General features: G+C 46.6%; 1 protein-coding gene across 2 annotated transcripts in view; it reads right to left on the bottom strand.

Annotated features, from left to right (window-relative positions):
• The window catches only part of BFSP1 (beaded filament structural protein 1), a 44,372-nt gene that overhangs the window by 15,953 nt on the left and 15,230 nt on the right, over window positions 1-13,189 (bottom strand). For both annotated transcript variants that reach the window (XM_064377275.1, XM_012474802.2), the window contains exons 3-4: window positions 5,172-5,267; window positions 1,943-2,035 (exon numbers count right to left, since the gene is read on the bottom strand). In XM_064377275.1, the coding sequence (XP_064233345.1) occupies window positions 1,943-2,035; window positions 5,172-5,267 (189 nt within the window). The remainder of the gene's footprint in view (window positions 1-1,942; window positions 2,036-5,171; window positions 5,268-13,189) is intronic.

Raw genomic sequence — 13,189 nt, 5'->3', positions numbered from 1 at the left:
GAAGGATCTTGTTACAGGGAATAGATGATCCAACCCAAAAGGTATGCTAGGATATAAAACACCTTTGAGACACAGGACAAAAGTGGGTTTGAAAAATAAAAATAACATCTCTGGAGACGGATCTCTGGAAAAGAAAATTAAAGTTTCAGGAAAAGCTTTTTTAGGCCTTTGTAGCAACCTCGGTTACATCCACTAAGGAGAACAGGATCCCGAAATGGTAATTGGTGGGCAGTTCAGACAAGAATACCCTCATAGATGCCAAAAATAAATAAATAAGTAACTTTCCTGTCTCTTAGATGATACTTTGCAGGGTTCAAAAGTGTCTCCTGGCCGGGCACGGTGGCTCACGCCTGTAATCCCAGCACTTCGGGAGGCCGAGGCAGGCAGATCACGAGGTCAAGAGATCGAGACCATCCTAGCCAACATGGTAAAACCCCGTCTCTACTAAAAATACAAAAATTAGCCGGGCGTGGTGGCACGCACCTGTGGTCCCAGCTACTCGGGAGGCTGAGGCAGAAGAATCGCTTGAACCCAGGAGGTGGAGATTGCAGTGAGCCAAGATTGCGCCACTGCACTCCAGCCTGGCGACAGAGCAAGACTCCGTCTCAAAAAAAAAAAAAAAAAAAAAGTGTCTCCTAAAACAAATTTGTGGATTTCTTTAGCTCTGTGTAAAACAATTAAGATAAAAAAGTTCAGGCAGCCGGTGACCCCAGCCCAAGAGTTCTGCAGCAGCTTCCCTGCACGCTGCTCCTGGGCAGGCCCCACCTCCCAGGAAGCCCATTCACTGACTCAGAGCATGGCCTGAGCATACATCTAGGCAATTGCATGTATCACCAGGGTTGAGAGTCACCAACCTAGGTAATCCTTGCAAAAAGACCCAGAACCTTATTTCTTGACCAATCCACCAAATGCTGTACTAGCCTACCAAAACCTCTGGAGAAGGGACACTGTAACATTTTTATTTTAATTTGCATCATTCCCAGTGTTTGTGGTGTTTTTGTTTCTTGTTTGTTTGTTTGTTTAGAGATGGGGACTTCCATATTTATATATATATATATATATATATATATATATATATATAAAATATACTGATATCAATATATATCATGCTGTGCATCACAAAATTCCATAAACCATATTAGAAAAAAAATTATTATCCTGTTGAGCAGAGAACTAAATGAAGAAGGAATTTGGAACATCATATCAGAAATATGTTTCATATCCAAATCTTTAGTTTTTACAAATCGGCTTCAACAAGCTCCATCCTTTTCCACTAGTTTCCATGCCACAGGCTCACCTGACCATTAGCAGAGCTCTGTCTTGAAAATATTTTCACTAATTATCTGAGATTCTTTGCATTGAAATTCATTATCAGATTGATAGGGAGAACAAGGAAGCAAACCAATTTTTTAAATGGGCAAGAGACTTGAGTGGATATTTCCACAAAGAAGCTGTGAGGATGGCAGATGAATGCACAAAAGGATGCTCAGCTTCCTCAGTCATTAGGGGATGCAAATTAAAACCACCTCCATTACAAGAACAAAGACGCACTGAAAAGCTGACATACCAAGTGCTGGCACGGACAGGGAGCCACAGAAGCCCTCACGCATTGCAGGTGGAGATGCAACAATGGCACACCACTTTGGAAAGCAGGTTGGTCATTTCTTATAAAGTATGCAAGAAAGAACAGCTCCTAATTCTCAAGAGAAAAACACCGATGAAAATGGTCAAGGATACAGTTTACGTCCTCACTGTCTAAATATTGGCATTTACGGTATGAGTAAAAGATGAGAAGAACAAACTTCAGATGAGGATACAAGGCAGGAGTGGGGAGTGGACCCCCGGTGGCTGCCCTCACAGTCCAACCTGTGAGCCCTCCCTTGGGAGTCTCCAGATTCAGCTTCTCCAGGGCTGGTTTGCCTTTTTGGGTTCCAATTCTTACCTCCCTCATCCCGCTCGTCACGATGGATGCTGGAGGAACGGTGTGGATGATCTGCTGCAGGATGTTGATATAGGTCTGAACTTCCAGAAGATTCTGTAGGGGAGGGAAAGCATTCTCATTGTAAGTTGAGCCATGCTGTTTTTCCTTCTAGTGCTAGATGAGCACAGGAATGGACGCTTCCACACACTCCACCTTCACAGACAGGACAGACCACGACCAGGTTCAGGAAGTAGAAGAGAGTGATGCGTGTGCTGCCATGGTGGGCCTGCCTGCCCACATGTGCCCACCACATAGAGGGCACTTCACATCTCCTTTAATCTTCACAAGAACAACAGGGCAGATGAATAAGCTAAGGCTTGCTTTATTTCACCGTTTCTCTTCAGTTACATGGGTGCTTTGCTGCTGTCTTCACAGAGCCCATGGTGGCAGAGGCACAAAAAAAAAAAGAAAAAAAATCCCCTCACCAGACGTGGTGGCTCACACCTGTAATCCAAGCACCTTGGGAGGCCAAGGTGGGTGGATCACTTGAGCCCAGGAGTTGGAGACCAGCCTAGCCAACATAGTGGGACCCCATTTCTACAAAAATTTTAAAAATTAACTATGTGTTGTAGTGTGCAACTGTGTCCCAGCTACTTAGGAGACTGAGGTAGGAGGATCACTTGAGCCCAGGGGTGGGTGGAAGGTGCAGCGAGCTGTGATCACACCACTGTACTCCAGCCTGACTGATAGAATGAGACCCCATGTCAAAAACAAATTAATTAAAAGGCCCTGGAGGGCACAAAGGACCCTTTCCAACACCAGTAGTGTTTCAAAGAAGGGGATTTGGTCAATCAGGCCTGGACTTTAAAAGACTTACTATGTATGACCTCAGGCAAGCTATTTAAACCTCCCCTAAAATGCAAGATCTTCTATAAAACAGGGATAACTATCTGTAGGGATGCCTGATCCCCTTTACGAGCCAGTGACCCTGTCCCCAGCTCTGTGAGTAATGACAGATGACACAGCACTGTCCAGAAAACAGCCCTTGGCCAACAAATGGTCATCTTGTCCAGAAAGCTACCAGGCAAATTCTAAACCTGTGGGATGGCAGTAGACTCCCTGTTCCCAGTGGCCCTGCCTCATCCCCAACTCAGGCCAATTACTTACGGCATGGGAGTACAAAAGACCAACTCTCTTGACTCCTTGTGATGTAATTCACATTCACACTCCAGAGCTTCCCATGGGATCATGAGAAGGCCACAGCTGGACTCCAACTGAGGACACGTCCTTGCTCTGCTCCCTGCCCTGTCCTGCCCTTTTCCTCCCCTTCTCCTCAGAGCCCTCAACTAAGACATCAATGACAAAAATCATTGACTAGAGCTCTGCTTATAGGGAGCCTGACCTGAGGACTATTTCACAAGGCTGCTCTTGGGATCTGCTGAGATACTGCAGGGGAGCCTCACAGTGTGAGCCATCATTCTCACCGTCATCATCACCATCATCATCATCACCATCATCATCCTCACCATCATCCCTACCATCATCTTCACCATCATCCTCACCATCACCATCATCCTCACCATCATCACCATCCTCACCATCATCCTCACCATCATCATCATCCTCACCATCATCACCATCCTCACCATCATCCTCACCATCATCATCATCCTCACCATCATCACCATCCTCACCATCATCATCACCATCATCTTCACCATCATCTTCACCATCATCCTCACCATCATCACCATCATCATCATCCTCACCATCATCACTATCATCCTCACCATCATCACCATCATCCTCACCATCATCACTATCATCCTCACCATCATCCTCACCATCATCACCATCCTCACCATCATCATCACCATCTCCACCATCATCTTCACCATCATCTTCACCATCATCTTCACCATCATCATCACCATCATCATCATCATATCATCATTCTAAATGGCCTGAAAGAATTCTTTGAGCTGCTTCAAAACTGTTCCCAGGCACTGCTCCCAGGATTCCATCAAGTACAGCAGAAGCAAGAAGGTAGGTGGGGAGGAGAAATGGCTGGGCCTGATGGAAAGCTGGAGGGACCCTGATGGGAGCAGACAAGCCTGGTGTACTGACACAGGTACACACTGAGGTAGGAAGGGAATTGGAAGTTCACTAAGCGCTTACCTGTGTTCCCACATTGTCTTAATTTGGGTTTCCCCAGAAGCAGACCCTGGGAGAGGGATCTGAGTGCAAACAGTTGACTGGGCAATGATGTCAGGAAACATGATGGGTAGAGTGGGAAAGAGAGGCAGGAAGGGAGGGCAGTCAGCGAGGGCTATTACCAAAGGGTCGCTACTGTGGGCATCTGGAGCTCAGTCCTGGTGAGGATCTCTGAGTGCCAGTGCAGAACAAAAGCCTCAGAGTTGGTCTACAAAGGCGAGAGGGAACTGGGGTGTTTATATACCAACTCCCATCAGTTCTAGCTGAGAGTGCTCCCTGCTCCCAGTGACAGGAATTCCCCAATACCCCGCCTACAGGCGGAGCAGCCTCCAGCTGCTTGGAGAAGTCCTCAGGCAAAGCTGCAGGGATGGCAGTGGGAGGAGGCCAGAGCTCCTGGAGAGGAAAGTCCTGAGGCCCCCAAGGATCTTCTCCACTAGATCACCCACAGCACTGCTGGGAAGGAGAGCCTGCATTTACATTTTAAAGCAGCTCAGAGAGGTTAGGCCACTCACCCGTGGTCAAACAGCTGCAGGATCTGATCTTTCAATTATGTCAGGGCCCCCCAGAGTCAGGCCTGGGAGGAACTGTTGGAGGCTGGGGGAGTCTGATCACTGCAGAAAAGGAAGCTCCTGAATAATGTGCTCCTGCAATTAACCGGCTCAGAGGTGAGAGCGAAAAACAAGACTTTTTAATGTATTTTCTGAGTGGAAATAGTTGGTGGACTGCAGTTTAATGAGAACAGATCTATATAAAATCACTTTGTAAATTATACTGTACCATATAGATACTAGTTCCCAACACCACAGCCTTCAAAACACACCCACTACTGCCCACTCTTCAAAGCACGGCCGGTTCATTAAGCCCTGGCCAGAGACCAATTCATCCCTATTTGGTTCAAGGGAAATTTGGTTCAAGGGAAAATGCACAAAGGTAGGCCACTCTCACGGTCTCCGTTTTCAGCCACAGTGCCCTGGGCTTACCAGACCAAACCCAAACTGAGTTTCCTAGAGGAAAGGCTTCAAGGGGTCATGGTTACCTTCTTGTGCCTGTCCTTTGCCGCACTGATATCATCTTGCAGAAACTGGGCTTCCAGCTGAAGGCGCAGGTTATGCAGCAAGGCTTCATCAGCTTCCTGCAATGAGAGCCACACATCCCTGGCCACAGGCACCATGAAGCACAGGGGTAAAGCTGGCGAGTATATGAGCACACAGACCACCTGGGGGCTTAGTGAAATGCAGACTCTGCTTCAGTAGGTCTGGGATGGGTCTGAGATTATGCATTTTAGCAAGGCAATGGCTTAGCCCATTGGACCTGTTCTAGAACAGCAATTCTGAACAGAGGGTGATTTTGCCCCTGAGGGGACATTTGGCAGTGTCTAGAGACATTTTTAACCATCACCACTTGAGTGGTGGGGTCCTTCCACTGGCAACTACTGGGTAGAAGCCAGGGACACTGCTAAATCCCCTGCAATACACAGGACAGCAGCTCCCCACAACCCTGCACGTGAGGAATCCTCCTGCCTAAAGTGTCAGCAAGGCCAGGGGTAAGTAACCTTGATCTAGAAAGATCAGAGTGCCAGGGTGTATTTGCATACCAAATAACCTTAATATTTAAGTAACCTCTATATTTGTTCCATAGCTCATCATCAGTGAGTTGGGTTTCTAAGACTGAAAGAAGAAATCATTTTCCCTTAAATCCTGAAATCTGTATTCTAATCGTTTTCTCCCAAGGACTGTTAACATTTACCTTGAGAGGATGCATCTTTAATACAAACACGCATTTTTTAGAATGACTGTTTTGTGAATAGCATTTGTTTGTTCCTCTAAGGATGGAAATTACATTTATCACAAAAGGCTGAATTTTCTCAGGAAACTTTCTGATAATTCACTGGCTCTTACCTTATTGATCTTGTTTGAATACACCAAATAGGTATGAAAGAATTGTTCATGCTCTTAACAAGATTGTGCTACAATGTCCAGAAGTGACTCATATACTTCGGCACCTTCACTGTGATATTACAGGTGAGCATTACTTGGGTTCATCAGGATTCCCCATTCTCCCAAGATAGTTCTGCCATGCGCACCTGCCAACACCTGAGGCCTTGGGAAGTGGATTTTTACTGACTCATTAGTGACTTGCCAATAAACATAATGAATATTAGCAATGGGCTCTCATTAATCAAGGGGGACACGTAGTTTGGCTAAAACATGTGAGAGACTCCCCACACTCGGATGAACAGAGTTACGACAGTCACGATATGTGGACTGGCCATGAGATGTAGAGACACTCCCCACCCTGTGCTACTAGGGTTTCAGTTCTTGCAAGGCCTTGAGACTGTACTCTTAAGAAAGGCACTTGGGGCCGGGTGAAGTGGCTCACGCCCATCATCCCAGCACTTTGGGAGGCCAAGGCTGGCGGATCATGAGATCAAGAGATCGAGACCATCCTGGCCAACATGGTGAAACCCCATCTCTACTAAAAATAAAAAAATTAGCCAGGCGTGGTGGCACGTGCCTGTGGTCCCAGCTACTCGGGAAGCTGAGGTGGAAGAATCGCTTGAACCCAGGAGGCAGAGGTTGCAGTGAGCCGAGATTGCGCCACTGCACTCCAGCCTGGCAACAGAGCAAGACTCCATCTCAAAAAAAAAAGAAAAGAAAGAAAGAAAGTCACTTGGGGCCAGGAGCAGTGGCTCACACCTGTAATCCCAGCACTTTGGGAGGCCAAGGTGGGCGGATCACCTGAAGTTGGGAGACCAGCCTGATCCACATGCAGAAACCCCGTCTCTACTAAAAATACAAAATTAGCTGGGTGTGGTGGCACATGCCTGTAATCCCAGCTACTCGGGAGGCTGAGACAGGAGAATCACTTGAACCTGGGAGGCGAAGGTTGCAGTGAGCCAAGATTGCACTACTGCACTCCAGCCTGGGTGACAAGAGTAAATCTGTCACACACACACACACACACACACACACACACACAAAGGCACCTGGTTCCTTAACTGCTCTTGTGAAAGACCACTGGTGTAGCAAAATTTCTGATTGTCTGATGCTGCAATAAGGATCCTGAAATTCTGACTCTATCGTAGCCTCTGCCTTGAATGAGCTTTCCATGCAAGGTGTTCTCTTAGCACCTATGACACCAGAGTTGAGACTTCAAGGAGCCTATAGAGCAGGTTGTATGGACCTCGGGTGCCTGTATCACAATAAATATTAACATTTAACAAATCTCTCTCTGCGAATTTGTTCTGAAGCATTAGCAAGATTGTATGGGAGTGGCCAACCCTCATCCAACTCAAACTTCTGAAGCTCTTTTATCTACCCAAGAGAACAGAAGATTTTATCTTATAGAACTTAAGAGTTGTGCTAGATCAAATTAGTCAGTCTGTCACCCTTAGGAATGTAACTTAAAACATTTCCTTCTGCGCTTCCTCCTGCCTCAGCCTCCCAAGTAGCTTGGACTACAGGCACGCACCACCACGCTTAGTTAATGATTACAAGCGTGAGCCTCCATGCCTGGCCATTTGTATTTTTAGTAGAGACAGGGTTTTACCATGTTGGCCAAGCTGGTTTTGAACTCCTGACCTCAGGTAATCCACCCACCTCAGCCTCCCAAAGTGCTGGGATTACAGATGTGAGCCACCGTGCCTGGCCAATTTTATCTTTCTAGAAGTAGCCATAGTAAATAAAATAAAAAGAAACAGGTGAAATTAATTTTAATAATATATTTTATTTTGCCCAGTATACCCAAAATATTATGTTGTCATGTAATCAATAAATTAATAGTGAGATAACTTCCATTCTTGTTTTCAGATGAGGTCTTTTAAACTGCTGTGTATTGCACACTCATAACACATCTCAACTTGAACTCCCCACACTGCAGGTGCTCCACAGCCACGTGTGGCTGGTGGCTGCCATGCTGCATGGCACTGCTCTATGGGAGCAATTTTCAGCAGTGGAAGATCTTGTTCCTCCTCAGTGCTCCTCCAGGTTTCTGCGCCAGGGTGCATCCCCAGGTAAGGAACCCTCCACAGAAGCGGGTAGGACACCAGTGTCCAAAGTTGTTCCTCACCCCGGCCCCTGGACTCTCCTACCTGCTCTCTCCAAGTCTCCTCCTGATTCCTGGCCCTGGCACCGGGCCCCTGCTGCCACCAGCACCGCTGTCCACTGGGAGAAGCAAGAGCTCATGGGAAATCCGCTCCCTTCAGTAAATCTACATATGGTCTGAAGTTTTTTAAGTTTTTTGTTTTAAATCAGAAATAAAAGAATGTACCAAATTACAAAAAGGGACACATTTTTCCTGATCCAGGACACTGAACTGTTCAAACTACAAGAATATGAAATCTAACTATGGGACTTAGCTTCTGAGTTCATTCATGTGTTTAATTAATTAGCCATTGATCTTTAACGAGCTCTGCCTTCAGGGGGTTACCATTCTGGACACTTAATGATGGGTCCTCACATCCTGTGACCCAGGGATAGTGAGGAAGGGTCTGATGAAAACTCAGCTGTAGGGTTTCTTCTTCCAAAAGGCGTGTGCTGCCCAGCCCGGGGCCATCAGGCCCAGACTGATGTACTACTGCAAATCCAGGCGTTCCTACCCCGGGGGAAGTGAGCCCCCTTGGAGATCCTGGTGCCTGGCCTTCTGAATTACCCAAAAGTATTTCACAAGCCTGGTGAAGCCCTTTCATTAGAGAAATGGTGGAAAGGGAAGCCTGAATCTTTCCAGCAACAGAAAAGGGTAGAGGAACCAGAAAGACCCTGGGTAATTTGTAAAATACAAAAAACCAGCCAGACCTCAGGAAAAAACGGAAACCAGGGCAGTCCCAGGGATCTACGTAGCAGGAGACACTTTGTGCTCAGAGTGACCCAGCTCTGAATCAGTTCATCCCTGCATCCCTCCCCCAAGAGAGCTGTGATTGGCCAGCACGGGTCACGTGACCACCATCTTGGCTGACAGCTGGACCACGTGATGGGAAGGAAACTCACAATGTTGGGGATGCATCCCTATTCCCTTCAGAGGCAGTGGTTCCCTGTGGAGTGATTCTCAGCCCCGGGGGTGGGACCACACCCACAGAGAGGCCTGGCTAAATCTGGGCCCGAGGTGCAGGGGTATTGGGTGGATGTTCTGTCTTCCCTCCACCCCTTTTAAGACTGCTGAGGTTCTGACCTTTCAGAAAGGGAAAAATAAAAAAATAAAATAAAATAAAAAAACTGCTGAGGATGAAGTGGGGCACAGAATTTTTAATCATTCTTACCAAAATGCATCCATGATTGAGCCACAAAGCTGAAGGACTGGAAATAGGGCTTCAAAAACCCTTTGTGTGATTATTTATAAGAAATCAAAAATTCCAAATTTTAGAAATAGAGGGGACCCTAGGGGTCACTGGTACTCTAACTTTTGTTAAGCCACATGTACCATCCTTTGAACAAAGCACTCCATGGAAGGCAGTGCATTGAAGCAAAGCCAAGAGGCCACCGTGCCCAGCTGTCCTCTTCCCTCAGAGGGAAGCAACTCTATGCAATGTAAGGGCTCTGCCAAATGTACCTTGAGGTCCAGAGCCTCCCTCCATAGATGCAGGGCTGAGGCCAGACTGATGCAGTGCGTCATTGAGCTGGTGAATGGAAGTTAGTGGAAGACAACGGGGCTGGAAGCTGCCATGGGCTTCTCTCTACTAGCCAAGAGCTGAGTGCTGAGCCCTGACTCCATCCTTCGAGGTGCCTGTCATTCTTCCCCACCTCCCTCTTAGATCATGCCAAAACCACCAGCACTGGGTCTCATCAGTTAAATCTTTAAAACTGCTCATAGTGATAGTAAAAGCCCAGTCAGTATTTATCCTTAATATAGGGATTAAGCAGATTTTTTTGCAAGCACACTGTCCTGCTTTGAAGATAATCACCTGATAAGCTGACCCCAAAACCCCCAAAGGTGAGTAGGGGCCACTGGAATGCACAGCTGCTGATACATTGAGGAAAATTTGTTTTGGAAGTGTTTTCTTTTGTTTGCGCCAGAACTCAGAAATGTGTAGACGCTTGTGTTTTTATTATGCTGTGGATGTTGTCAGCTGAATTTTCAAAAGCTTCACCAGCAGAATCATCTAGATTTTTCTGAATTGAGATTATGGGTTAATAGTCTAATTTTACAAAACATTCCAACCCTATTATTGCCTATGTCCTAAATCTAGACCAGTGGTTCTCAAAGTGTGGTCCCTGGATCACAACACCTGGGAACGGATCAGAAATGCAAATACTCCAGCAGATGCCAGACCTACTGGCTTAGAATTTCTAGGGCTGGGGCCCAGTAGTCTGGGTTTTAACGTGCCCCCACCTCACCCCAGGTAACACTGACAAACACTGAAGTTTTAGAACCACTAATCTAGACTATTTACAGCCATGTTTTTAGAAAGGAGCTGGAGAAATAACTAGAATTTGGAGCATTATAGAAAAATCAGCCCTTTTAACTCAAATGGCTGAAATTAAAAAGGAAAAAAAAAACAGCCTTGCTGACCTATTCACAGGGATCCCAGAACCCCATCAAAAACCCAACTGCTACAGAACGGGTATTAAAGTTCATTAAGATTTCTAGTTATCTGTATTTAATTAAAAGCACTTGTCCTCCAATGCTGGATGCCAAAAACCTTTCCAAAAATGTTCAGGTTGTTCTTCCAGGTGCTAATGCTGGCCTGAAGGAGGGCACTGGGCAAGTTCTACATCTCACCACCCTCTCTCTTGCCTCTGCCTTAGTTTCCCCAACTCTGCTCTCTCTCCCTTTGCATTCATCCTGACTCTTCCTCTGCTCCCCTTGCCTCTCCACCCCCAGCCTCCTCCTCTTCCTTCCCAGTTTCCTCTCCTTCTCTTCTCTGGAAGTTCATTTCTGGGCTCAGAGGAATTCTTGGGCATACGAAGGCATAGCCCTGAAGATAGGGCTTCATGCCCGCCCTCCCCTGCACTCCCTGGCCTCTTGCTGCTTTCCACAGGCACGTTTAAGAGACACATGAATGACATGAAAAAGCACATATGTCAGCCTTTAAATATTTTTTAACTTGTTTTTAAGCAAAAGCATTTGAGCAGAAGTCACATCATTTTAAAATTCTGGAGATTTTAAAGAAAAAAGGAGAGGGAGATTTTAAAGTCTGCTGCTTACAGTTTCCTAGATAAGCCAATCAGGCATCACAGGAGACCAGTAACCTCATATGTATATATTTGGTGACTGTGAGTTCTAGAAGTTAGCAAACCCGAATATTTTAAAGTCGTCTGCAATTCCTACTACATCAAAAGGCTGAGAAGTTGAATAACTTTGGCCATAGGTCGTAGGTAACGTGTTTAGGAGTTTATTTCACTTCCAAGTGTTATCTCGCTGATGAAACTACAGGACCTCTTTCTGTAGGCTTGATTACACAGGCTTGATTACACAGATGAAATGCATGGTGGTTTTGTGAAAGCAGGGGCCATCAGTCCTTTCACATACACTGTGACATCTTCCAAGTAGGATGCAAAGACTGAGTCAGTGATGTCCCATGGCCGCACCCAGGGATGAATCCCTTGCACAAGTGAGGCCAACAGAAACAGGCACTGAGACTGAGTGGAGAGCTAAAACCGGTTGATCTGATGTAAGAAAATGCTCAAAGATCTGGAGGCCAAAATCATTCACACGACCAGCTGACGCAATGTGAATTTCAGCCTCCTTCATGTCATCTGATGATCTCAGCAGACACAGAACAAAAGGGTCCAGTGTTCACCTGGCCCTGCCCTTGAGGGACTCTCTGGGTTCTCCAGAAGTGGACCCCAAGTCAAAGACTGGGTACCTGTTGCTTATTTGGGAAGTTATCCCAGGAAGCACAGGTAGGGGAAGGCAATGAGCCAGGGAAGGGAACAAAACCAGTGAAGGAGTGTGATGAGCAGGTTGCCATGGTAGACAGCTCAGTCCTGCTGGGAACCGTCTGAGGGAACATGTGGAATGTGGCTCTGAACTGTTGCTATGAGGGGTGCGGAACTTATCCACCTACCGCTATCCACAGCAACTGAGGGTTGTTCCTGGGGTGTTAATGCCCAGTGTTTCTGGACTGTCCTTATGTGGGCCATGCCTGTTCCCAGAGCCCGAGAGATGCAGGCAATTATCAGCATGTTCGGCATGTCTGAGTGACCATCGGGGTGGCCCAGGGTATGTGGACAGGACACCAACATCAAAGTCCATGGGGCCAGCTATAGCTGAGAACTCTCTGGCTTCGTGTCTGGCCTCTGAGTGACACCGATTCCCTGACTATTCTTTGGAGGTAGAGAATGAACCACAAACACAAAAGACCCCAACTCCTGTCTACACTTAACCACAGCTGAGCTGCAAGGCTCTGAAGTCATTTAACTTCACCAAGGGTGAATGTCCTCACTGGCCCAGAGAAGGATTTGGACTAGGTCATTTCTGAGGATAAAACCTGCCCCACCAATAACCACAGGTTGTTCTGAGGCTGCCACAGGCTCGCACAAGGTCCTCCCCAGAAACCCGCATCTGCCTGCTGTGTTCATGATTTCTACTACTGGCCAAGGACCACCTGCATCTTATTCACTCTGTCTTTTTCTTTAAATGTACTCATTTTTACCTAGATTTACTTGGAAAGGAACATTTTATGTCACCCGCTGTAAACAACAGGTAATCATAAAAAATTCGCAACAATTAAATATCACTCCTCCATGCACTTTCTGAAGTCACCTCCCATTTCACCAGGGTTCTACACCCACACTGTGGAGAAAATCAAGCTCGTGTCTGTTGCATCAAGTGCTCTGTAATAACGACAGTGACCAGGGATTGAGCGCCACCAGGTGACAGGCAAGTCATACACATTATTACATCATTTAGTTCTCACCAGTCAGGTTGACTTTCACTCCTGTGGTGGGTGAGGAGTATTGGTTCCATTTCACAGGGGAAGAAGCCAAGGCTCAGAGGGACAAGGCAATTGGCCTACAGTCTCACAGATGCTCAGCAGTAGCTGGGGTTCCTCATCCCAGGCTACACTCCTCTCTGGGGCTGTGCAGCTCACTGTGAGCTGTACTGTCTTACGTGGAC

The sequence above is a fragment of the Aotus nancymaae genome, unplaced genomic scaffold (assembly GCF_030222135.1).
Source record: "Aotus nancymaae isolate 86718 unplaced genomic scaffold, 86718_ANA_hifiasm-v0.15.2.pri h1tg000001l, whole genome shotgun sequence".
NCBI classification, from domain to species: Eukaryota; Metazoa; Chordata; class Mammalia; order Primates; family Aotidae; genus Aotus; species Aotus nancymaae.
Note: the sequence above shows the minus strand (reverse complement) of the source record. Positions and strands in the feature narration are given on the sequence as shown.